Source organism: Leptidea sinapis, chromosome 29 (assembly GCF_905404315.1).
Source record: "Leptidea sinapis chromosome 29, ilLepSina1.1, whole genome shotgun sequence".
Lineage (NCBI taxonomy): Eukaryota > Metazoa > Arthropoda > Insecta > Lepidoptera > Pieridae > Leptidea > Leptidea sinapis.
This window is the reverse complement of record NC_066293.1, coordinates 7892700-7920427: the sequence shown is the minus strand read 5'-3', so window position 1 is coordinate 7920427 and position 27728 is coordinate 7892700. Positions and strand designations below refer to the sequence as shown.

At 39.3% G+C, this 27728-nt stretch overlaps 1 protein-coding gene across 1 annotated transcript; it reads right to left on the bottom strand.

Annotated features, from left to right (window-relative positions):
- Positions 1–864: 864 nt before the first annotated feature.
- On the bottom strand, positions 865–27195 carry LOC126973381 (transferrin-like). The gene is made up of 15 exons (XM_050820626.1): positions 27007–27195; positions 23289–23379; positions 18867–19003; positions 17844–17992; positions 16853–16997; positions 15804–16000; positions 13798–13940; positions 9594–9763; positions 7489–7729; positions 5483–5649; positions 4333–4475; positions 3202–3274; positions 2612–2725; positions 1462–1606; positions 865–1240 (listed from the first exon to the last, which is right to left on the bottom strand). Exons 1-15 carry the CDS (start codon positions 27065–27067, stop codon positions 925–927), a joined length of 2292 nt encoding a protein of 763 aa, XP_050676583.1. The 5' UTR covers positions 27068–27195; the 3' UTR covers positions 865–924.
- Positions 27196–27728: the final 533 nt, after the last annotated feature.

The following is a 27728-nucleotide window of genomic DNA, read 5'->3' as shown; positions in this document are numbered from 1 at the left end:
ACATTTAAATTTATTTATAGATAATGATTAATGCCTGAACAGTGGCTGGGAACAACTAGACTCGAAATCGCCTATTAAACGGTCGTCAAAAATTTTTCAGTGGCGTTGTATATACGTATTAACATTAACAAATACACAGATGACATTAAAACATTCAAATTAGATAATAGACCTTATGTGGTGGCAGTAATGTTTGAAGTCTATTGTACTCCTATACGCTCATAAGAAGCTCATTGATTGTGATGCGAGAGAGACGTACATCTCTTTCGCGCATTTCGTCGGCGATGTATTTTGTTTTAGCGATTGAAATGTAATTATTTAGCGAAATGAATAAAAAACGTCAATTTAGTGACACAATTTTGCAAATTAAAGGGAGTGTCCCTTTAATTACCTAATAAATACTCCATCCTTTTTAAGTTTGCATATGCTGTTATTTGAACAGTTATTCACTGAATACGTCTTTGTCATTGCGTGGCGTTGTATTCAAAGCGCGGTCGAAACGCGCTTTGTTGCTTGTCAGTAGTAAGACTGTTATTGCCAAACTAAGTTGCATCCAATAACGATATAAGTCTTAATTTCACCGCATACAATTTCTTATGCGAAAGACTAAAAGTTTGTGTACGCAAGAAGTTCTACTTCTTTGGCGTAACAAATGTCTGTCCGTTTTTTTGTACACGTTAATCTCTGGAAGTTCTGAACAGACTTTCATGAAACTTCCACGAATGCGTTCAGCGTAAGTTGGAGCTGTATCGGATCAAATTTGGTGCACGGAGAAAAAAACATTTTTTTTTGTATGGGTTATATTAAAAATAAGCATTAAACGCCTCCTAATTTCCACAGCTAGTTTAAAAATAAAACTCTCGCTTATTATCATATTTATTAAACACATTTCAATATAAAATTATGTTAATACAAAAAACTACACTAGTAAACTACGAAACGCGTAATAACCGCCATTACGGCGAACGTGACAAAGGAAAAGAAGGTTCTAGAAGCTGACGAAGTGCAAGAGTCCAGATGTCTGAACAGGTTGTTGTAATTGTTAGCTGGCGCGCTAGGGGAGTCGCTAGAGGGTTCAGCCAGGCCGACCACTGTATCTTTGAAGAGCAGGTCGTTAACACTGTCGAAGGGTGAGTAGATCTCCAGGTTTACGAGTTGGGCAGAAATGGCAGCGTTGTAGCCGAAATGCTCATCCAATGCGTCGAGGAGAACATTGAGGCTGTTTAGAAGAGGGTCATCTCTGGAACAATTTAATACAATATTAGATTTTGAAACAGAATCCATTAGATTTACAGTTACTATGGGATTGGGTCATCTACCAGTAGTAGGCTCCTTCGCACCGGATGCCGGCTAGATTATGGGTACAACAACGGCACCTATTTCTGCCGTGAAGCAGTAATGGTGCAGTGGTGGTGGTGGACAACGGTGTTAAAGATGTTTTCAGTTGACGAGGTACTTTACCTTCTGGCCAGCACTTCGGAATCAACAACGTAAGCTAGCAAGCAGGCGTGGTCTACATCCAAACCGGTGTAGGCAGCCAGAGTATTGTTCCTGCAGAGGATTCTTACATCCGTAGAGTCATTCAGACCCGCTGCCCTCAAGTGCGCTGTAAACAGATAAGACATATTTATCTTTGAAGTCAAAGCGCTAAGAAAATGCCCTTAGGGTATTAATTTTATGGTTGAGACAGAACTTGCATCGAGTGGTCTAAAAATCTAATCAAAGTTCTTAGATATTTAATTAGACATTTTATTAAAACTTATACAATTACTTATATATATATATATCTCGGAGATTTATTTGGATTTAAAATCGGGCGTCACGGTGTCGGTATCCTCCATGTTGTTTTAAGTCGATCAGTGCGCACAACCGGTGCGGGCGCTAGCTTGAAGACGAATGCCACTTCTCAATGAGCGCTCTACTGATGGACAATACTAACTTCAATCACGTCACCGACAGTGTCGTACACAGTGACAACTTCAAACACACTTTGAAAGATGACGTTCGCCATCAGTTCAGCCCAATACACAGATTAGAATATAATCATACAGGCCATTTAGTTTTATATTCTTATTCTCCGACATATATATAATATAATTTATACGTCTAGATAGAGCCTCTTGCTGCTAGACAATCGATGAAAACAGGCCAGGTTAATTACTTTAGTGTGCGTGACAATCTGCGTCTTATATTCACGATTTGTATGTCACTTGATGTTAGTGTGTGTGCATTGCTCAAAATAGAGGTTATCAACAATGTCAACCTCAATCTTTTTCGAATAAAATTTAATTTCTACTTTTTCTTACTTGGTAAGCTATGTTATCTATGATAGCTATGTGAATGTGAATAGGATTTTAATTTGATCTGAGTTAATTTTTTTATTAAGTTCAACACTATTATTAATTTGATGTATAGTAAACTTTGTGTTACTTTTACTAACCAACTTCAAAGCATTAATTAAACAAACAATCACACAAACAAATAAAAACTTAATAATTCATAACGACAATGTGCATAATAAATAATATAGAACCCAAAACAAAACCTTGAGGTGTCCCAATACAATTTTAAATGGAAAGCAATATTATTAATAATGATTTACGCAACTTACTGGAAAAGTTTTGCAATTCCACAAAGGCCACATCCATGTTGGGGTTGGCTAGGCAGGCAGCGGTTCCATTGTTTCCGTAGTACAAGTTACTGTAGTCGTATGCACAGGTGAAATCTAAACCGAATAGAATACTCAATAAGGTTCTTCTGTTTTTATAAATAATATTAATTACAAATTATTATTAAGATTCAGAAAAAGCAAGATTTACTGATCAAGTTTCAACCACACCTAAATGTATTGTAGATTTTTTTATCCAAATGTTATGGGACTTCTTGAGTGTTAATACCGCTTAATTAGTTCTGCAATGGACTCCTCTCTACTAGTCTCAATTCTGCGAGTCAACATCTACTGCCTCGTATAGTTGTCGAAACACGTGTCGGATTGGTTAAAGAGAAGTCTTAGCAGAATTAACTATCTAGAAGTCATTTGGATCAAAATATTTTGGTACTTTTATTGTTTCCCATCCATCCCTACTCTTTGATTGAAACAATTTTAACAATTCGGGATGCCCAATCTGGTTTTTTAAATTGTTCAAACGTAATACTATAACTAAGATAAGCCTAAGGTTTTTTGTAATTTAAATTGTTTACCGTTTTGTGAATAGTTGCCCATAATGATCGAAGATGGCTGACAGTGTGAGCACAATACCGATGCATTGAAGCTCTGAAAATAAAATTTTGATTAGAAATACAATAATTTTGTTACATGAGTAAAACTAGTAAGTTCAAAGGAGGAAGACTTTCTGGATGGGGGAAATAAATAACAGGTCTCATAGAATGAACGATTATGATTTGCCGAAGGGACTGCTAATGATGTAGGTGACAGGTGATCCCGCAAGAAATTATCACTAACCAGTGGGAGACTCCTTTGCTCCGGAGGCCGGCTAGAAGATGGGTCCCACAACATTGCCTGTTTCTGCCGTGAAGCAGTAATTTGTAAGCATTACTCTGTTTCGAAGGGCGCCGTAGCTAGTGAAATTACTGGGCAAAAAACTAAACATATTGTCTCACAAGGTGACGAGCGCAGTTGTTGTTCCGCTCAGAATTTTTGGGTTTTTCATTGAACCCTGAGCGGCACTGCATTGAAATGGGCAGGGGGTAACAATTGCCATCAGCTGAACGTCCCTTATTTTTATAAAAAAAAACATTTCTAATGTCGTATTTTAAATTTTCTATGATTATCACTTACCTAACACCAGGAAGCCGTATAGCCCAGCGTCTTACCATAAAAATCTTTAACTGAAAATAATTTGAATCTGAAAATAGCTACATTTAAGCTTAGCTTTTCCCGTTGAATGTCCATTTGGAATGATATATGATTGGTTATGATATAAAGGGGGCTGCTGCCGTCCAATCAGAACCCGTTACGCGCCAGATCACCGCGACACTTCTAGAGGGTGCTAGGGTTGTGTTGACGGTGCATTTTACTTATTTTTTTTATGGAAAATGAGGACTAACGAGCGTGCGGGTCACCTTATGTTAGGTGATCATCGCCGTCTACATTCTCTTGCAACACCTGAGGAATCACCGGAGCATTGCCGGCCTTTAGGGAAGGTGTATGTGCTTTTTTTGAAGGTACCCATGTTGTATCGTCCTTCAAATACTGCACAATGAAGCTCATTCCACAGCTTGGTCGTATGTGGAAAAAAGTACCTTGAAAACCGCACTGTAGAGGAACGCCTTACGTCTGTTTAATAATACCAGGTTCTGAAAGTTACTCACAGATTCAGACAAGGCGTGGGAGGCATCAACTGCCCCTGGGGCGCAGGCTCCATCGAAGAACTCCCCGACAGACTTCATATAGTCACACTCCGTAGAGCTGATAACATCCCGTTCATGTGCAGCACTTACAAACGCCACGTATGCTGAAAATTTTACATCATTTTTACAGGCATACAATCAAAATAGATTGACTCCGTATATGCATTTATTTATTTATTTAATTGGAGAGGGTGGCTATTTATCTAGTTCTCATTATTCCTAAAACTACTAAGTCCAGAATTGAATTATTGTGCTAGCCACTCATACCTATACCTGGTCTACAAGCCCTTCCGCATCAGTATTTTGTTAACGCGAGTGTTACAAACATCAAATGGGAGCAGGGTGTAGTCACCAAGGACGGTGTTACGCTTATACACTTGTGGGCCGTAATCACAGAAATGAATAGGCGTTTCATCGGACTCCAGGCATAATCTGCATATTTTTCGTTTTTCATTTGGACCACACTAAAGTTTCCTGTTCTTATCCTGTTAAGGCCCAGTTAGAATATATTTGTAACGACAAAAACTTAATGGGAAAGAAATATTTTTCGTTGGATTTTACACTTGTCAGATTTGTGTACAAGGCTTCGGTTTGTGGCCATATGATTAAGCAGTTTTAAGCACTTTTTGAAGTACTCTTGCACTTACAGAAACAACCGCAAAATAAATAAACACAGATAATGATTACAATGATCTTATTTGAAAATAATGTTGATCTAGGTTTGCAAAACCACGAAGAAAAGAGTCAAGACCGTTTGTATCGAGAAATTGCCATTAGTAAGGAGATATTAAGAATCAATTTTGAGTCATAGATGAGTTTGGAAAAATTGTGAGGAGAAAGTATCATTATGAATATACTTTCAAAAAATCTAGGAGTGCGGAGATCGAATTAAGGTTAATTAAATTAGCCCGAGGGCGGTCGCTCCATTCTCAATCTGCGGTATCATTAAGAAAGTCATTTATGTTATGGTAACTTCCGTTTCTTTTAAATTTCGCAAAACAATTGTTTCGGATATATTATGGGATCTTGTTGTAAAAGCATTTTACACTCAACAGACTTAACCGAGTAGTAGGCATACCAATTTTATGTTTGTTCCTGAAGATACACTTACCAATACCACTGAATTCTGGGAAGCAAGCCTTCTTGCCGCGAAGGTTCTCGAACCTGGTGATTTCGCTAGCAGCTGTACTGGTCTTCAGCACAGCGGCCACTCGGGAGAAAGCTGCTGGGTTGCGGGCGGAGTTTTGGACCAGCTTCACTGATGTTAGCTTATAGTGCCTGACAAAAACATTCCCACTGACTCCTGTTGTGCATTTTTGAAGTGAAAACGTCTGTAGCCACGTTGGGCACTTTTTGGTAGGGGACAATATTATGGGTTCGCGTCTCGGACATGCGCATGACTTTTTGGATGCGTGAAATCTCGTGAATTCACGTCACTGAAATGCTTATAGCATTGACGTACGGTATTTTACTGTGGGGTCATGCTGCTGACATTGATATAGTGTTTGCACTGCAAAAGAGAGCTGTTCGTGCTTTACATCAGCTTGGTTATAGACAGTCTCTCAAAGAAAAATTTAAATAAATAAATATTATGACTGTTCTTTGTCACTACGTTTATGAAAATTTAATATACGTTCATAAAAATCGTCACCTTTTTGCTCTTAATAGTGATTTTCATTATTATAAAACTAGAAATAAGGGATTGCTTGTAACTTATTCTAGTAGGCTTCATAAGATACATAATAGCTTTAAGGGTAAATGTATACACTTTTATAATAAAGTCCCAGCCACTGTTCAGGCATTATCTATAAATAAATTTAAATGTTTTATAAAAAAAATGGCTCTGTCGTAAATCCTATTACTCCACTGCTGAATATCTAAGTGATTGGACAGTCCGTTACTAGATTATGATTATTTAATAGCCATAGAAATGACTGTACAATATTGTATATTTTTATTGAAAAGAGCGCAATTTGTTTCCGAAGCGGTAGTAGTATGTAGTATATTAGAAATGACATCAAAAAGAATTCTAGAGGAATAAATTTTGAGAAAATAAATGCCTTTTATGCCTTTTTATCTGTAGCTATACAGCTGACGTATTATGCAACATTACTGCTGTGTATGTCTTATAACTGAAACTGAATGGATTTAGTGAAAAGTTCAATGTGTATATACTGTGCATTGTTGAAATAGTGTTTTAATATATTATTGAAAATAAGTTTTAAAAATTAATTGAATTTAATAATTTAATTGTTTTTAAACATTATGAAATTACAAAATTTAACAGTAAAAGTTATAATTTTTCACTTCTATCGGCAGTCTCTACAACTGCCATTTTTATCTATAGAAGAGAAGACACACGAGCGTACGGGTCACCTGATGTTAAGTGATCACCGCCGCTCATATTCTCTTGCAACTCCAGAGGAATCACAAAAGCGTGGATGCCCTATAAAAAAGAGTAAGCCCTTTATTTTGAAGGTACCCATATCGTATCGTCGTGGAAACACCGCACAAGAAAGCTCATTCCACAGATTTGCCCTACGTGGAAGAAAGTTCCTTGAAAGCCGCAATGTAGAGGAACCCCACACATCCAGATGATGGGGCTGATATCCTAATTTGAAGATTATGAAATTGTTTCACAGCGGAACTGTCAAACCGTGCGTCACTAAATTCTCTCATAGAAAATATATCCATACAAAACAAATATTGGAAATAAAAATAATTATGGGTGCCAAATCAAAATAAAAACTATCCTATCTCTCAAGTTGGACCAAACTGCACTCCATGAAGTAATCCCCATTTAAATCCGTTCATTAGTTTAGGAGTTCATCGCGACAAACAACGTGTCACGTAATTTATATATATTAAGACAACAATAGGTAAAATAAATGAAAAATCTTATATGCTTTTTAGCTATCTGCAATATTAACACTTTTGTTACATCTACTAAGTTGGAGTCAAGTGACTTAACTAATTAATTTTTATATTTTGTTATATTGTTCAAAATTCACAATATAACTTATTGCTCTCATCTATATGAAACGAAATTGCATTTTGTATTGCCATGTCAAGGATTCAACAATTCTTAAACAAATGAAATATTTTTAAGAAGCTTACTGTCTTGCAATATAACCGTAGTTAGATGGTGCTGCTATGAAGTCAGCATTATTGTCTCTGATATCCCTCAGACACTCGAAGATATTGCTGCGTTGCTGGCAAGATATCGCCGGTTCGATGCCCAGTGAGTACGCAGCCGTTCGCACCCACGTGCACTTGGTATGCTCTTGAGACGAAATGGTGCACCAACGTCTGGCGGGTATACATGAAGGTGCGGCGTCGATAGATGTTATGTTCCGTACTGAAAACCAAACAAATTAAAAATCAGTTTGCTAATTATTAATTCAAATTCAAACATTTTAATTCAAAATGGTATATGATATCACTAATTGAACATCAAAGACTCTCACCACCCATTCGAAAAAGTACTTATATCTGAGAAGAAACGGCGCATCAAACTCAGCGGGTTAGTTTTTTTTTTCATAAAATATGGTTGTAATGTAATACCTAGGTAATACTGAGAATTATTAGAAAATGAAAAACGGCTTAATGTAGAAAGTTGCCAATACTTTTATTGTTTTTCGATGTAATCTCCGTTCCTCTCTACACATCGTCGCATTCAATGGAACCACTGAGAAAAGCAGTGGGCCCATTCCTACTTCTATGGCTTTTTGGTACGCTTTCACCGCATCTTCAGGGCTCGTAAAGCGAATACCTCGAATTTTATCTTTAGTTCTTGGGAATAGATAAAAGTCGCAGGGCGCCAGGTCAGGACTGTATGGCGGATGACTCATTATCTCGACACCTGCTATAGTCAAATATTCAACAGTCCGTTTTGTGGAGTGCGCTGAAGCATTGTCGTGGTGAAGGAGGACCCTGCTTCGAGGGCGCTACTGTCGAATTTTTTCCAAGACAACAGGCAAACAGCGATTGACATACCAGTAACTGTCCTTCCATGTTCTAGCACAACTGTCGCGAAATGACCTTTCCGACCAAAGAATGAGGCAATCATCTTTTTTCCTTGACTTCGTCCTTCCTTTACCTTAGTTGGCCGATCCTCGAAAGGAAACACCTACTGAGCTGATTGTTCGCAGCAATATATCCAACTTTCATCACCTGTGACGATGTCAAATACAGCATTTGAGTCACCGCGGTTGAACATATCTAAAATTTGGCGAAACCATGCGAAGGTGTTTCTGGTCGTCGGTTAAAGTATGGGGAATCCATCTGGTACAAAACTTCCTGACGCCTAAATGTTCGTGTAATATTTTTTGAACTTGACTTATACCAATGCCTAGGCTTGCCCGTATCTGCTGATAGGTCACTCTCTTATCTTCCTCTATCATGCGTCGCATAGCAATGATGTTATCTTCAGTAGTCGCTGTTAAAGGACGTCCCTCACGTGGATCATCATTGAGGTTGCTACGTCCACGCTCATCGCAGCCTATCATAGCTTTGTTGTTGAGTAAGCCCGCAACGAAAGTCATAGTAAATCATTGACCGAAAATTTTCTCGCGTTAGGTTCATTTTCACTTGTAGCAAGAGTTTAAGATTTGACGCCAATTCACAAAAACAAATGACAAATGAATGCAATATACTAAATTAGGTTACCAAAGAGTTCTAAAATTGAAATTCAAAAAAAGTTTTCATTAGCAATGTTTCTAACTGGCCAGTTCTAAACATTTTCAGTGTTACCCTCGTATCGTACAGTAAAATTTGTTATTAAATAGCCTGACGGCCGGCGGTAGAAAGTCATTTATGTTATAGTAACCTTTACCATACAAACGTTTTTTAACAATTCTTTTGAATTTCGAAACACATTTGTTTTGAACATTTTCTAGGATCTCGTAAAAGCATATACATCGCCCCACAAAAGACTTACTAACTCAACTTAGCCGAGTAGTAGGTATTATAAGTTTATGTTTGTATATGCATAACATTATCAAGGTTTTTTTGCATTGTTTAACACCAGAGGAATTACAGGAGCGTAGCTGGCTTCATAAAATAATCCTTACAAACTGGTTTTATATATTCAAAGGGTAACGACTACAGATAATCTTAACTAGTAACGACTAACGTGTCTGATATGTGTTACAATAAATTGTTCAACTGGTACAATGTTTAACTATTGATATTTTACTTGATTGAATAAATTTGATACGTACTGTTGGCCAAATATGCAAGAGGCGTGGATATGTTCTCCTCAAAGGCGACCCGAGCGTTACTACCGCCAGCAGCGTTCTGGAAGAGCACGGCTTGCCATGTGTTGCCTCCGGGGTTAGCGCCGTTCGGCCACCAAGTACGAAGACTTAACTGGAGCTCTTCTGCCTTTGATCTGTTCAAAAATATAAACATTCATTACAACTATTAGCGTATAGAAACATGTATTTTATATAGTACTAGCTGACCCAGCAAACGTTGTATTGCCGATATTAAAATCGCGATACAAAAGTAACTGTTGATCGTAGATGGGTGAAAATTTGAAGTTGTATGTATTTTTTAATGCTGACTCATAATCAAACAAATTTAAAAAAAATGTCAAAAAAATTAAAAAAAAATCGTGTGGACCACCCTTAACATTTAGGGGGATGAAAAATAGATGTTGTCCGATTCTCAGACCTACCCAATATCAACCTACCAAACTCAAAATTTCATGAGAATCGGTCAAGCCGCGGTCCGCCGCCGAAGGAGTTCAAATTTTAACACCATGACACGAGAATTTTATATATTAGATTTTCTATATCTAGAGGAGGGTCCTCTATATAAAAAAAAAAAGGTTTTTATTCATCATCATGCTTCAGAAATGGCGGAAAAGTGTATTAGACATTTGTATAGGAAAGGCAGAACAAAAATTGGAGATTTAATTATTAGTTGGTAAAATGGTTAACTTTAAACTTTGGTTAAAATTATAATTAAATTATAATCACAGCACTATCGCATTCCTTAACTCTGCATTCAACTCGCCCGATATCTGTGAATAGCTTGACGGCGGTCGCTCCATTCCCAATCTGTAGTACTTTTAAGAAAGTCATAATGTTATAGTAACCTTTACTATACATACGTTTTGTAACAATTCTCTTGAATTTCGTTACACATTTATTTTGTACATTTTCTGGATTCTAGTTGTAAAAGCATATATATCATTACATCGTCCCAAAAAAGAGTTACTAACTCGATTTAGCCGTGTAGTAGACATTACAATTTTACGTTTGTTTATAATGTTAACCTTGTGATTATCATAGTCTCTATTTTTGCTAATGTGCTTATGAACATAAGATTATTATGAACGAATTGAGATGCTACCGAAATTTAATTTACCACACAAACGTTTTTGAACAATTCTTTTGTATATCTTAACACATTCGTTTTGAATATTTTCTGGGATCATATTATACATCGCACTACAAAAGACTTACTAACTCGACTTGGCCGATTAGTAGGTATAATAAGTTTATGTTTGTTCCTGGTGTCAACATTAGGCATGATTATCACAGTTTCTGGAGAATTCACTTCTGTGACAGTGACAGTTGACACACGACTAAGGAGGAAAGTGTGCTGAAATTGTCTTTAGTACACTTTTGCCGTTCCGCTATCAGAATGCAAATGTTATGTCCTCATATATCACAAAAAGAAATACAATGAGACACATAATGATGATATGAGGATAAAAGCCTTTGAACACTTGCTTACACCTGTAAACAAGTTTATCTACATCCATGCTTTAAATCCTCTATTAAAGATTCTAAGACAGTTTTTTCAGATTTAGCTTATTGTCAACATTAAAACACCCAATGTCCTGATAACCATTACATCATCCAAACGAGTGTTGTAATGAAATTTGGTACAACATTACAACACTCGTTTGGATGATGTAATGGTTACTATTTTTTTTATGGAATAGGAGGACCTGTTGTTAAGTGATCACCGCCGCCCACAATCTCTTGCAACACCAGAGGAAACACACGAGCGTTGCCGGCCTTTAAGGAAGGTGTACGCGCTTTTTTTGAAGGTACCCATGTCGTATCGTCCCGGAAACACCGCACAAGGAAGTTCATTCCACAGCTTTGTATTACGTGGAAGAAAGCTCCTTGTAAACCGCACTGTGGAGGACCGCCACACATCCAGATGGTGGGGATGATATCCTAACTTGTGGCGTGTCGTGCGAAGGTGGAATTCGGCGGCAGGAATCAGGTTAAACAGCTCTTCGGAACACTCCCCGTGATAAATGCGGTAGAAGACACTCAATGAAGCGACGTCTCTACGCAACGCCAAGTTATTCAGCCATTTACAGAGCACTGGGTCCGCGACAATTCGAGCTGCTCTGCGTTGCACGCGGTCAAATGGATCGAGCTGATACTGGGGTGCGCCAGACCAGAGATGACAGCAATACTCCATGTGTGGCCGGACCTGCGCTTTGTACAGCGCTAGAATGTGGGCCGGCTTGAAGTATTGCCGTGCTCTATTAATGACGCCCAGTTTCTTTGAAGCCAATTTGGCTTTGCCCTCCAGATGGCCACGAAATTGGCAATCGCTCGAGATTTCGAGACCCAGTATTCCGATACTAGGCGAGGCTTTTAGGGAGGTGTTGTCAAAGAGCGGTGATACGACAAATGGGGTTTTTTTAGTGGTAAACGCGCAAACTTGAGTCTTCTGGGGGTTAAATTGGACAAGGTTCAATTTACCCCATTCCGCGACCTTCTCAAGAGAGGACTCGATAGAAGGCACAAGTTTCTCCCGGCACTGGTCGACGATTTCCCGAGAGAGACCTGCATGGCCCGTGTATACGGCATCACCGGTGCTGTCGTCTGCATAGCAATGAATGTTGGAGGTGTCCAACATATCATTGATATGCAGAAGAAACAGCGTAGGAGATAGCACACAGCCTTGGGGCACTCCAGCATTCACGGGCTTCGGGTTCGAGCAATGTCCGTCGACAACGACCTGTATGCTGCGCCCAGTGAAGAAGCTGGAGGTCCACTTGCACAAGCTCTCGGGAAGCCCAAATGATGGAAGTTTTGAGAGGAGCGCCTTGTGCCATACACGATCAAAGGCCTTCGCTATATCCAGGCTAACTGCCAGGCCTTCCCCCTTGCTTTCAATAGCCGCAGCCCATCTATGTGTTAGGTATACCAGAAGATCACCTGCCGACCGACCATGGCGAAACCCGTATTGTCGGTCGTTGATAAACTGGTGACGCTCTAGGTATACCAAGAGCTGACGGCTAATTATGCTCTCCATGATTTTGGAGAGCAGGGAGGTAATAGCAATAGGCCTGTAGTTTGCCGGATCCGAACTGTCTCCTTTTTTTTGGATCGAATGGACAAGGGCTGACTTCCATGAGTCAGGGACTACGCCTTTGGAATAAGAGTGCCGGAATAAACGCGTTAGCACCGGTGTCAACTCAGGGGCACACGTTCTAAGCACGATTGGAGAAATGCCATCCGGCCCGCTCGACTTCCTGACGTCCAACGAAAACAGAGCTCGCCTAACAGTTTTCTGTCTGAACTGTACTTCAGGCATAGAGCTCTGACACCGCGGGATGGTCGGCGGTGTTTTTCCGTTGTCGTCAAGAGTCGAGTTGGAGGCGAAAAGATCGGCTTTCTCTTTTGCCGTATGGGCCAGGGTGTCATTCCCCATGTGCAACGGCGGTATGCACGGCTGGCTGAAGTTACCCAGAGCAGCTTTCGACAACGACCAGAACTTGCGTGTTCCGGTCGGGTAACTGGAAAGCTGCTCGTCGATTTTGACGACGTACTAGGACTGGCTTTTTCAGCAGTAAGCTAAGTGGTTTAGAATCTTTAAAGGATTCACATTATGGGTGTAGATAAAGTCTTGTATGCAACTGTTGATAATTAGGTTTTAAAATAGCCACGTGATACTATTATCACACTCGGCTTCGACTCGTGTGTTAAAGCCACATTCGTGTTTTTATACCCCCTATTACACAACAGTTGCATAAATAACTATTTCAGATTCAATTCGGATTGCACCAACACAAACTAAACGTAGTTTTAACCTAAACGCGTTTAAATGTTGACCACCGAATTTGGGACGTTCAACATGTTTGATCGCGTTCTAAGCTGTCACTGTCGTTATTGTAATAGAAAGTTTGACATAAAACAATTTTGATTTTGTTCATACTTATCGATGGCAGTTTTGACAGGTATTTGATACATTCTATTGTTTATGACATGTAAACTCAGTTTACGACAACAAGCTCTAAAGGTATAGATGAAATAGCTTTGTGTTTAATCGAGATCTAGACTAGCATTTGCACTCGTTTACGTAAACAGTTTTATTAGACTCAGTTTGAAGTGTGATTGGTGAAAACGGGGCTTAACGTTGGACATAATCAGAATTTCAACTTACGGTGTGGCCACAATGGCACTCCAAGGTTGTTTCACGAGGGAGCAGGGGGCGGTGGTCTGTGCCAGCACCTCATTGGTCAGAACCTGAATAGTTCCATCCTCACACATCAGGGCGTAGGACGTCGCATCTTGGGGGGCGCGAATCTATACAAAAAACAGAACTTTCAAGAAGTTTTTTTTCTAACTTTATCTTACCCCACACTAGGTTTAGCCTACTTAGACTTTGCGCAGACTTTACTTATGTAAAATTTAGTTGAGCGAGATAAAACGCGAACTTCGCTTCGCTGGGCTGTGTTAAGCTTAAGCTCAGAATAATTGTAGCTGACTATAAAAACGAAATACAAGATTATGGTAAACTTACACTCAGCTAAGTTTTACGTAAGTAAAATCTCAGCAAAGTCTTAGTACTCTTTATAGATCTCAGTCTAAAAGACAACGAGTTGCAAGGGCAATAAAGATTATAAATTTTTATTGCGCTTGCAACTAAAAAGTTAAGCTGCTGATATTTCCTACCTACACAAATAAAACTGAAAACAAAATTTTATGAACGATGCATGACTCAAACCCGCGTTCCGTGCGAGCGCTCTTTCCAACTGAGCTAACCATTCGAGTGACGAATCGTTTATAAAATCTTGTATGCTTTGTTCAACTCTCAGGTTGTGGCTTCATCTACAGGATCTACTTTACAGTTGATAACCTGCTCAACCCCAATATTTGCGTATTAGGAATTTGACTTGAGATGTCGTTCTTGCAAATCTGAACAATTTTCAATAAAAGATACGTCACTCGAACGGTTGGCTCAATTGGAAAGTGGATGCACGAAACGCGAGAGGTCGTGAGTTCGAGTCAATATAATGGAGAAATTTTATCAGTTTTATTTGTGTAATTAATCCCAGAAGTGAGGGTTATCACTTTAAAAACAAAACAAATTATTTCTTACAGTTGCAATTTCCAATTGTACTGTTGATAGTCTTCTATCAACTATGAGCTCAATTAAATTGTTTACTTAGGCACTTACACTTAGGCACCAACGGCGCCCTATTGCAAGCCTTTACATTCTAAAAGTGAACACAAATTAATGGATTTTTTTTATGTCTCATAGCTATGACGTTCAAGTTTGTTTTGTAAATAATATTATCGTTATATCTATAATAGCGTACCAATTATAGTGGCGTGGCATATTTGGCCACTTGGCCCGGGGGGCCCAGAGGCGCTGAGGATGTACAAAGTACTATCCTCTCGCCTCAATAGGGCTAATAGGCAATAGGGCAATCAAAGCGCTTCCAGAGATTTCGATCAACGGATCAGCCTTGCTATCCAACGCGGAAATACTGCCAGTATTCTTGGTACGCTTCCACGTAATGATAGTTTTACTTGAATGTTATCATAGTGTTGTAAAATATAAAGTTATAATATTTGTTTTGTTTGAATAAATATCCATAATTGATTATAGTTGTAAATAGTAATTATGTTAGTGGCATATATAATCTATATTAAATAATCTTTCATTGGCGCCTTTCTCTGCCGTGAAGCATTGATGTGTAAGCATTATTAAGTTTCAAGTTTTAAGTAAGATTTCCCTAAATCGGAACGTAATTTCATCACAATCGGAAATGAACATTCAGTTTGTGTTACAAGAATACGAAATTTAACTTTATGACATTAGGTCATCATCCTCATCATCAGCCGGAATACGCCCGCTGCTGGACAAGGGCCTCCCCAAAGATTTGGACGACGATTGATTGCACTGCCTTCATAAGAAGATGAGGAGACTAAAGTCAACAATATAGCCCAAATGATTGCGAAACTGAAGTGGCAGTGGGCAGGGCACATAGTTGACCGGACAGATAAGTAAAGTCATCGAATGGCTACCACGTACCGGAAGACGCCGAAGTCAAGATCACCGGAATACATTGGACATTAGGTCGCTTCAATCATATTCTCGTTTTATAACTAGAATAGGATCGCTTAATATAGCGTCATGTGTCTGTTCGTTACAATACTTACATTAAAGAACTCTCGAACATGTTGCCACGCGACGTATGCTACCCTGGAGCCGTTACCCCGCCGGAGACACTCCAGAGCCTGGATGTGTCTGTTGTCGTTGCTGACGCCAGAAATACTCACTCCCATGTCAATGTTATAACGGGAGCAATCAGAATTCTCTCCACCGCACAGAGAGCAGAGAGAAGGAAACTGACGTTCTGAAAAAAAAAACAAATATTTTTATTAGGTTTTTCTAAACATGAGACGAGCTTAACTCTTTAATTCAGGCGAAGTGTCGCCCTTGAGGTTCACGCATCCTGTGCAAAGGGGCCTCCCACTGGTGTAGTTAGTATAGTAAATATTTAATTCAGGCGAGGAGTCGCCCGCGTTGCAACACACTTGTGTTGAAACACATGCTGAGTGGCTCCTTTTTGAAACATCACACGTTTTTATATTTGTATATTTTTAAGTTGCTTCATTTTATTATTTGTGTGTGTTGAAATTAATGTTTTTTCTTTCTTTCTTTCAAAGTTTCTCGACACATTTCGTTGGCGATGTACCTATCTTGTTTTAGTGATTGGAATGTAATTATTTAGCTACATGATTAAATACGTTAAGTTAGTTACTTAATTTTGTTTATTTAAAGGGACACTTACCTGAAATACGACACTAAATCCTTTTCAAGTTTTGGTATGCTGTTATTGGTTTTTCACTGCGCAATTCGTCATTGCGTGGCACTGTATTCAAAGCGCGGTCGAAATTCTGTTCTGAACGAAAATTCAGTGTAATAGACGCCAAGGCAGAATTTTGCTTTAGACAATTTTTGAGCGAGATTGTGAGTCTTGTTGTTTATTGTACTTTAATGACTAAGCTCAAAATATTTGTGATTTCTGCTGTCCTGGGAAATGTTTAAAGTCGATGCGTCACTGGAACGGTTGACTCAGGTGGTAAGAGCGCTCGGACGGAACTCGAGAGGCGCGGTTTTGAGTACAGCATCATTCATAGCATACCAGTTAAATTTTTTTAATTCGTAAATATCCAACATACGACATATATACAAGTACACATACTCAAGTTTTGATCAACTGTAGCATTGGAACTCCAGGGACCAGGTCTGCAGGCGCTGCTGAAGAAGTCGTTCAGGGTCATGACTTCCAGCTCGTCAGCAGTTCTGCCGTTGGTGTCAGCGTCTGGGCAGCGATCAGTACGAGCAGCCTGTAATAGGAATCATTGAGAGCAAAATTTTAAGAATTAAACATTTTAACTGTCGCCTCTCAATATATTCTTGTTAATGATAATCATAATATTGACACCGGTAACAAACATAAAATTGTGAAGTAATAAGTTGTAGTAAGTTTTGTGGGGCGATGTAGGTTCTTTTTTAATGATACTACAGATTAGGAATGGAGCGACCGCCGTCAGGCTATTAAGTAATAAATTTTATAGTACGATAGCTGTTTATACATCGCGACCATATTTATATGAAAAAAAAAACCCTCTTAGTACCTATATTGCGCCCGTTCTTCTCGGTCGGAGGTCGGTCTGAGGCTTACTGTTTCGAATGGGTGGGTAGTTTGTGATTGTCAATAAGTGATATCATATCCTATTTTGAATAAAATTATTTGAATTTGTAATTGAAATGTTTCATTAGGTACTTTCTTCCACGTAAATCAAAGCAACCGAATGATGATAAGTACGCCATGGGTATACGGCCGGCAACGCCTCTGTGATTCCTCTGATGTTGCAAACGAGTATGGGCGGTGGCGTATAGTGATCACTTATTAATGGGAGTAGGCTCGTTTATAATAAAAAAAAACTTGGTCAGGGGTGTGGGGCTTGAACCTACTCTCCCGCTTGGGAAACAGAGCTTAAATCTGGCTCCTTAGACCACGCGGCCACACTGACTTGAAAGCAGTAGTTGAAATTAATTATACAACATCAGCCCTAATAATGCGGTACACGATAGATGGGCGAAAAGATTTGTGGCGATGTTATAAAAGTTTCACTTTAATATTCTTGATCTATCAATCCTGTTTGAGGAAATATTGATAACACACTTACAAGTTTTTCAAAAGTTTTCAAAACTCGTGGGGACCATCGTAGATCCGGCTCATCTAGACCAGGATGGCAGTAACTCCCACCACGAAGACCTTCAAGTCCACCAGTGTGGTTGGAAGGTACTACTGCTACTGCTTCAAACGCGAACGGTTCTGAAAATTAACCATAAATAAAGAGATATGTGTGTGTACCAGAGTACACAGGTAAAAAGTGAAAATTCTTTATGACATATAATTTTTCTACTACATATTTACAACTTCGCAGAAATTGGGCAGAAAGAAAAAAAAAACGTGTTAAATTAAAGCTTTTTCATTATTATTTATAGACATGGTTGCAAATGAGTCTTTTTATTTCTTCACTTTCAAACTCACTTATTATTCTTTACGTTACTATACCAAATCGTGACGACATTTCTAAAAAATTTCTCTCATACGTCGATAAAGAAGTTTCACTTTAAATAGTGCGAATTTTAAAACGATACCAAGAGCGTAGATATGAATCGATAGTTTAGGCAGGTTTGTGTCACTTTGCGACTTAGGTACGACGACATATCTACGAATGCGAAGAATCCTCTAGGTATCCTCCAGATTTCAGATTTAAAAAGATAATGTTTTGGCGGTAGCATTTAGAGAAATTAAAGAGGATAAATGCGAGTCGGACTCAGTCACCGAGAGTTCGGTACAATTTATTTATGATTTAACTACAGTGTGTGGTTTTACATGTAATTTTTTACTTGTAGTATAAGACGGTATTATTTGAAAATTTTTAAAGCCTAGGTCAACAAAGAAGAACCCTAGCAATTTTGTTTCCCTTGAAAGTGTCGAAGTAGGTATACGTTTCTTGAGGCATAAACGCCCTTTTCTTAATTTTTTTCGGTCAACTAAGAAGATTTTTTCACAGGTTACGTTTTTTCCTTTGGAGGGAAGAAACCCTAATGAGGATGAGCATATAGTGCCGCTCAGAAGTTTTGGGTTTTTCAAGAATCCTTAGGGGTACCCCCATCGAATAGAAATCAGAGTATCCTACCAGTTCTTGTGACATCCCTGATGGAAGCTACTACTCTAGTGGCTTCGGGCTGCTGCTGCGAGAGAAGAAGCATTTCTTCTTCGGTGAATGTACCGAAGTCAACCTCACCTCGCGCTAGCTTCAAAGCGCAGTCAATTCTGGAAGTACACAATAGGAAATATTATATTTTTTATGACAATAACGGACGAGACCAGTAGCACATTCAGCTGATGGTAATCGATACGCCCTGCCTTGTCACCTTGAGACATAAGATGTTAAGTCTCATTTGCCCAGTAATTTCACTAGCTACGGCGCCCTTCAGATCGAAACACAATAATGCTTACACATTACTGCTTCACCGCACAAGTAGGCGCCGTTGTGGTACCCATAATCTATGTGGCATTCTGTGTAAAGAAGCCTCCTGCTGGCCTTTAGTCACCTTTCACCTTAGGCCTGGGACTTCCCTATTCTTTATATGCCCTGGGAAGGCACAGGGCAAAATAATCATTATAATAGCGAGTTAGGAATTTTACCTGTTACCTTACCTGTAGGCATTCGGTAAGACCATTTCGAGTCTCGAAAGCAGGTTATTAAATTAAATTCCTTATTGTTGACTATACTACGAGTAGTGGTGACACACATTCTTTTTCCAGTACGTAAAAGTCAAAGTACTTTATTTGCCAGAAATATTCACAAGTAATGTTGTTATAAATTTAGGACTAGGCACATGTTTCGTCTTGCCAGACTTGCAAATATTTCAGTAGTTTCGTTTTATATATGTTATAAACTAACACAATCAATTATTACTGCTACATTTAATTTGACCAACGTAAAGCTGTACAATACAATATACCCTACAATATACAATTACAATAATTAATGAAATGTTAAGAGATAATGTAGTAAAAATAATCACAGAAACTTTACTCTCCCATTGGCCATTGTCCGTCGAACGAGTTAGGAGTGGAAGTGCCATGTTGGGTCCTCACGGACACAAGCGAATTGGGCTGGCACGCCCGGAGAAATACCACTCCCCCACTCGAAACCGGCGTGAAATAGCGGCTATGCCGCTGTGTTTCGTCCGGTGAGTGGGGTATCCGGAGGCCTACACCACCCCTCCCAAATACAAATGGCAGCACAGACTAAAACGAGACTACTCCAGGACGGTACCAGGCTATGCAGCCCTGGAGAAGCCGTCCCTGGGCGTCCACAATTAGGGCCTGTACCTAACAGTGGTTGCCCAGGCTGCCCCGCGTATTCTGGAGGGGGCAAATCTGCGCTGACTCGGGGCAAGCAGAGCAGGAGGCTCAAACCACCCTCCTCCACACTCGCTGTGGGCTTTTGCAACATCAGGGGGCTTCGATCAAATTTAAATGCCGTCCACTTTCACCTGGAGACGGCGAAGCCGGCCCTGCTCTTTTTAACCGAGACACAGATATCCTCCCTGGCTGATTCATCTTACCTTTCCTATCCGGGGTATAATTTGGAACACTCCTTTATACCACGGGCTGGCGTGTGCGTTTACGTCAGGGAGGATGTCTGTTCTTGACGCCTGAGTTTTCTTGAAGGACAGGACCTATCCATCATCTGGCTGCGTGTAGACTGCGATGACCATCCGCGAATCTACGCATGCCTGTATAGGTCCCATAGCGGTAACGCAGAGACTGACCGGCTCCTCGAATACATCCAAATGGCTACAGATTCCGTGTTGGAGCAGATCCCCACTGCAGAGATCGTGTTTCTTGGCGATTTTAACGCCCACCACGCTGAATGGCTAGGCTCACGTACCACCGATCATGCAGGGAGATCTGTTCACGACTTCGCCTTAGCATATGGTCTGACGCAACTGGTTATTGCGCCAACGCGAATCCCAGATGTGCAAGATCATACACCTTCACTATCAGGCTTGGGTCAATGCGGTGGTATCTAAGGATGTGAATTCCAGCGAACTTAAAAAACACTTCAATCATGCCTCCAGGTCCTTGAAAAGAGTTATTGCTGACGCGAAGTCGAAGCACATTGGCAGAATTGGCGAGAGACTTGCACGCCTTCCCTCGGGAACTCGTGCGTTCTGGTCGCTCGCCAAGGCTGTCCAAGGAAACTTCTGCCAGCCAGCCATTCCGCCACTGCACAGGGATGATGACTCGCTGGCCCATGACGCGAAAGAGAAAGCTGATCTCCTGGGCTCCCTCTTCGCGTCCAACTTGACTCTGGATGACCAAGGTGCACCACCACCGCATATTCCGCGGTGCGATTCATATATGCCGGAGGTAAAAATCCGGCATAGTGCCGTGCTTAAGGCGCTTCTCACCTTGGACATTCACAAATCGAGCGGCCCCGATGGCATTCCCCCGATAGTGCTGCGGACATGTGCTCCGGAACTGGCGCCGGTCCTTACCCGTCTTTTCCGGCTCTCCTACTTCATCAGTCCCGAAATTATGGAAGGCGGCTTTAGTGCAGCCGATCCCTATGAAAGGTGTACGCTCAGATCCGTCCAACTACCGCCCTATTGCCATTACCTCCATTTTCTCCAAAGTAATGGAGTCGATCATCAACCGCCAGCTCTTGGGATACCTAGAGGAGCACCAGCTGATCAGTGACTGCCAGTATGATTTCCGTCAGGGTCGCTCAGCTGGTGATCTTCTTGCATACCTCACCCATAAATGGGCGCAAGCGGTTGAGTCGAGGCGGTGAGTATAGACATAGCGAAGGCCTTCGATCGGGTGTGGCATAAAGCGCTTATAGCGAAACTGCCATCCTATGGGCTTCCCGAGAAGCTGTGCAAATGGGTCACTAGTTTTTTGGCTGATCAGAGCATCAAGGTTGTTATCAACGGTGCATGCTCCGACTTAAAACCCATAAACGCTGGTGTCCCGCAAGGCTGCGTGCTATCCCCTACGCTGTTTCTTCTGCATATCAATGATATGCTGTAAATCAGCAATATTCATTGCTATGCAGACGACAGCACAGGGTATGCTTCCTACACCGGCCGTGCCAACATGTCCCGGGATAGCGTCGACAAGAACCGGAACAAACTTGTGTCTGAAATCGAGACTATGCTTTGCAAAGTCTCGGAATGGGGCCGACATAATTTAGTCCAATTCAACCCCAAGAAGACACAAGTTTGTGCGTTCACCACTAAAAAGTCTCCTTTTGTCGTATCCCCTCGATTCGAGATCACTCCTCTAACTACCACAGCCTGTATTGGCATACTTGGCGTCGATATATCGAGCGACGTTCAGTTCCGTGGTCACTTGGAAGAGAAGGCCAAACTGGCCTCTAAAAAGCTTGGTGTACTCAGTAAGGCGCGACAGTACTTCACTAAAAGCCACCGCCTGCAACTTTATAAGGCGCAAATTCGGCCTCACATGGAGTACTGTTCTCACCTCTGGGCGGGTGCTCCCCAGTACCAGCTTCTTCCATTTGACCGCATACAACGAAGAGCGGCTCGAATCATCGACGATCAAGTCATCTCCGATCGGCTTGATTCTCTAGCATTGCGTAGAGATGTGGGTTCTCTCTGCATCTTCTACCGCATTTATCATGGGGAGTGCTCAGAGGAGCTGTTCGGGTTGATTCCAGCGGCCGAATTCCACCATCGGACATTACGTGCAAAGTACCATCCGCATCACGTAGACGTCTGGCATTCCACAACCGCGCGTTTTGTTCGAAATTTCTTGCCTCGCACAGCCACTTTGTGGAATCAACTACCGGCAGCGGTCTTCCCGAACAGATACGACTCAGGGACCTTCAAGAAAAAAGTATACTCCCACCTTAAAGGCCGGCAACGCATTTCATGACACACCTGTTGTTGCGGATGTCCATGGGCGGTTGCCTCACCTCTCCCCATCCCGTGAGCCTCTTGCCCGTTTGCCCCCTCTCATATAGAAAAAAAAAAACTATGTGCCCTGCCTACTGCCACTTTCGGTTCGCAATCATTTGCGCTTAGTCAGTGACTTTGGTTCTCTTCATTTTAGATTCCGAGCATGGCCCTCTCCATTGTCCTCTGAGCCACCATGAGCTTTCGCATCAGGCCCATAGTAAGCGACCACGTGTGCGTACCGTCATCATTTACACTGATTGAAAACCTTGGTCTTAGACACATAGCACTTATAATGTTTCTAATACTCAAATAGAATGGGGAATGGGACTCGAACCCACGACCTGCGGCGTTCCGTGCCGGTGCTCTAACCAACTGAGATAACCGTTCGAGTGACGCATCGTTACAAAATCTTGTATGCTTTGTTCAACTCTCAGGTTGTGGCTTCATCTACAGGAATCAACTTTACAGTTGATAACCTGCTCAACCCCAATATTTGCATATTAGGAAATCGACTTGAGATGTCGCTCTTGTAAATCTACACAATTTGTTATGTTTTTAAAGTGATAACCCTCTCTTTCTTTTAATAAATATATTTATAGATTTGTGTGAATTGGACTCACCTGGATTCCACCAATTCGCATATAACTTGGCTGTCGCCTCTGTCCAAACTCTGGCAGGCTGCTTGATTCGATGTCAGGAAACATACTTTATCTGCAAGGGAAATAAATTAATATTTATTCTTGAATAACATGTGCAAGCTCACGTGATGAAGTGAAGAGACAACCGCCCATCCGCCAGAGGTCAAGAGATGCGAGTACGCTCTTATCTTGAAGGTCTTACGGACCTCGTATCGGTTCAGGAAAACTGCATTCGGTAATTGTTTCCACAAAGTATCTGTGCGAGGCAGAAGTTTCTCGCAAAACCCGCGGTTATAGTATGCCAGAAGTCAACATGATGCGGGTGGAATATTATTTAATTGGATATGTCATACATCAGAATTATCACTCATATTGCAAAATATAAATTGGCTTTATAAAGCCTAAAGAGGGAACTAAAAGTTCAATTAAGTTCGTATGCGAGTTTGAATTTCGCATTTTGCCGTAATGTCCGGAGGTGAAATTAACAAAATACAATAATTATGGAGGGTGGAGGCAAGGACTATAATCTTTTAAGGGAGAAAACTTGAAAAAGTGTCCACCTTATGTAGTAAATAACAGTTCAAAAATCTTCCACAATGTCGCTGGTGTAGGCAAAGGGTATGGTATGAAGTACGGTGAATTAATAATTAAGTAAGTAATTGTAAACGAATTGAAGTATACCGAGATATATATTATTGTCGCTAAAGTAGGTAAATAGTGAAAATTTCAATAAGTGTGATTAGTATTAATTTAAATTTGGCACTTCTTTTAAGAATTACCTCTACGCTACTGTGGTGCCATCTTAATTTAATGCATTTTGACAGACACTTTTTCATATACACAGATGATTCTCCTTGCCTCTACCCTCCATAAATACAATTTTTAGGCCTCGTCAAAATAGAAAAGATAAATTGTATCAACTCTATAACTCCGACATTTTTTGATCTGAATAAGTACTGTGACAGATGTGAACACACCACTGAACTATAGGTACTTTAAACCCCTGGACTAGCGGCTGGCAAAGTGCTTTTGTGCCTGTTTGATATTCGCCATTATGCCTTACCACTTCTTGTCGTGTTAGTCTCTTGTGCGTTTGCCTCTTCTTATATAAAAATTTAGATTAAAATATTCACAAAGGGAAAACAAAATTTATTTGGTTTACACTTGCAAATATAAAGAACCAACTAACACCTATAATAATAATACGCCTGATGTACTAGAAACAACAACATTCCTAGGCATCACTTTACTCATTATTTTTTCAATTTTATATTGTATTTGAGTAGTAAATATTGTTACGTTTCTTATTTCATATGGAGGACAAGTTGACTCCATATACATTTTTTTCCATAGGATTTTTCTAAGGCCTTCGACAGTTTGTCCATGAATTATTGTTACTGAAGCTTAGAATACCTCGGAGTTCATGGCAATTTGCTTAGGTTTATCTCTACATATCTAGTCAACTAGTTTCAACCAAGGTTTGAAATCGGAGACAATAAAAGTTACCACTGGAGTTCCTCAGGGATCACATCTTGAACCTTTATTTTTTGAAGTATAAATAAAACGGAAAGCGAACGAAATTAATTCAAAATTTAAAAATACTTTGCAGTATTGTACGTTCCTTCGCAGTCATTTCTATTATATTTATACGTCAAAATTAGTTCTCTGGACGCTCGCGAGTGGCGCTTCAAATAGGCACAAAAAAATTGCTGTCAAACATAATATGGAACAGCGGTATTTATACAGGTCTGTGAAACATACCGAAAAAATAGTAGGGTGTGTTCTCTATGTACTATAACCATGCTATGTTTTTAACTCACGGACTTATAATAGACGTACTGTAAGTATTCCAACAACATTATCAATATTGATAGCGAATGACGCATTGATTATATGATTTCTGGGTAAGGGAGCGGCAGTGTGAATATTTATCACAACTTATAGATATTTTTATAAAAAGACATAGTAAAATGTATGATAGATCAGCGTGTTTGTAAAAAAATCACAAAGCGATAGAAAAGATAACATTTTTACAGTCTTGTTCATTTGTATTAATGAAATAGAATCTTACAAACTTGCTAAAGATTAGGTTAGTGTTTAAAGATTAAATATTTTTAGTTACAAATCAATTTAAGTTTATAATCCTTTATATAGGTAATAATTTATTCAAACAACACAAATCTTATAACATTATTTATCTACACCCATGCTTTAAGTCCTCTATTAATGATTCTGAAACAGTTAGCTTATTGCCAACATTAAAACACCCAATGTCCTTATAACCATTACATCATCCAAACGAGTGTTGTAATGTTGTACCGAATTTCAGAAACAACACTCATTTCTTTTTGTTTCTTCGATATTTTTACTGTTTTGTTTACAAAAAATGAGCGATTCAAGTTTTGACAGCACACCGCCAGATATTTATATAGTAGGTACTTTCTACATGACTCTGGGTCTCACGGGCCAAGTGTCTCGACAACAAACGGCACAAAAGGCGCTTGCTGTAATCGGTAGCCAATGCAGTCCTTTAAATGGTTAGATAGTAATAGACTGATAATATTAAAGTATTCTTATCAAGTCACGAGGATTTGTATCGAATGCCATATATAGTAACGGAAAATCGACAAACTGAAATAAAAGCAAATAAAACACTTTATATTTGAAATCATAAAGTGTTCTGAAGTAATTGAGTAAAAAGATTTAATCTGTACTTAATTGTAACGTATTAACTGTTTTCTTTAAACATAAAGAATTCATTCAAACTTAGATTACACAATTTTTCATAGATATGTTTATGCTTCCTTATTCTTCTTTCCTCTTAGGTATCCATAAAGTTTTTTGCATTATTTGTATGGTGAATGTACAGGCTTAAAATAAATAACCGTTACAGGTATATTATTTTGCGGGTGTATGCCAATCTTTGGGCGTGGCCACTTTTTAGCCATAAGCGGCTTGCAGTGCATTCGTTGTCATACGAATAAATGTGTTTGTAACCCCTTTCAGAGAAATGTCCCAAGAAACTTCTAGGCTAAGTTAGCAATAGTCATAGAATAATTCTTTAGAATTACATTTCAAATAAACAATTGTAATAATATACAATTATGAACTATACTGTTTAGCGTTCGTGGAACTAAAGAAATAAGAAACAAAAAAAATTAAAATTTATGTTAATTGTGATAATATTCTACTAAAATAATTTATTTATAAAGATGTAATATATTCATCTCCCTAATACTAAATACCAAATTATAGTGACATAAATAAGATATCATAATGACTATGCTGTATATTTAGTATTTGCCTTAGATCCCCATCCCACGTCTTCTCTGTATTTGAAGTAATTTTTAAAGTGTCTACTAATGTTGGTCGACATGGATTGGGCTGGTCCGATATCGATTTATCATTCTACTTCAATAGGTGACTTTAAGATAAGAAATCTTGTTATCATTTTATTGCAGTTACTTTTTGAATTTTATTTACTCAAATCTAATGTAATAAGTGGATTAAGTGGATAAGCATTAAACTTTGAGGTGTCTTCATAATCCATCCAAAAGGGTTTGTCTTAAAATATAGACAATGATAAAAAATGTAAAAAATTTAGTAGGTTTCCCATTTCCATACAACTATTTTTATTTCTATGGAATCTTAAGCTGGATATAAACAGATAATGCTATAATAATTTGATTATATAACTTACATGTACTTTGCGCCGACACAGCAGCAATCACAGAAACAAAAAATAATAATTTAAACTCCATTTTCACAACACAACAAAAACTAAATTAAGTCAGTCTTCAATCACGCTCGTATTTACACAAGCGTTTGACACCTTCGCAAATACTTTAACAACTACTTATAATATATAAAGTGGGCTGGCTACAAGTCTTGTCATGCTAATGCTATCAGCGTTTCGAAATTCACTGTAAAGGTAGGTGATAATACGCACTGATAAGATGATAAGAGCGATTCTGATTATGTTTAGCGCTTGGTGTCCTGCAAGGGTCAATATTGGGTCTTCTATTATATACTTTATACATTATGCGATCATGATAAATGTTTATGACGGTTACTATGAAACGGAAACGATATCATTAGAGTGAGCGTCATTCTTACCTGCCTTTTGCATCCAGTTTTTGTCATGGTGAAATCTGCTTGTGTTAATAAGTTTAAACTTTTCTTGAAAATATTTTGACAGTGAAAAATTAAATAATTACATTTATTTACTAACGTACAATATGGTTATAATAATTTATCTATGTAATAATATATGTAATATCTCTTGATATTTTATAATGATTTATTTCCGCTTTGTTCTAAATTACCGAAGTATTCAGTTTTGGTTAAAGCTCAACTTTTCCGAAGTTGCAACTTTTTACATTCATAAGAGTAATTTTTTGAATAAATTAATACATGAATTTT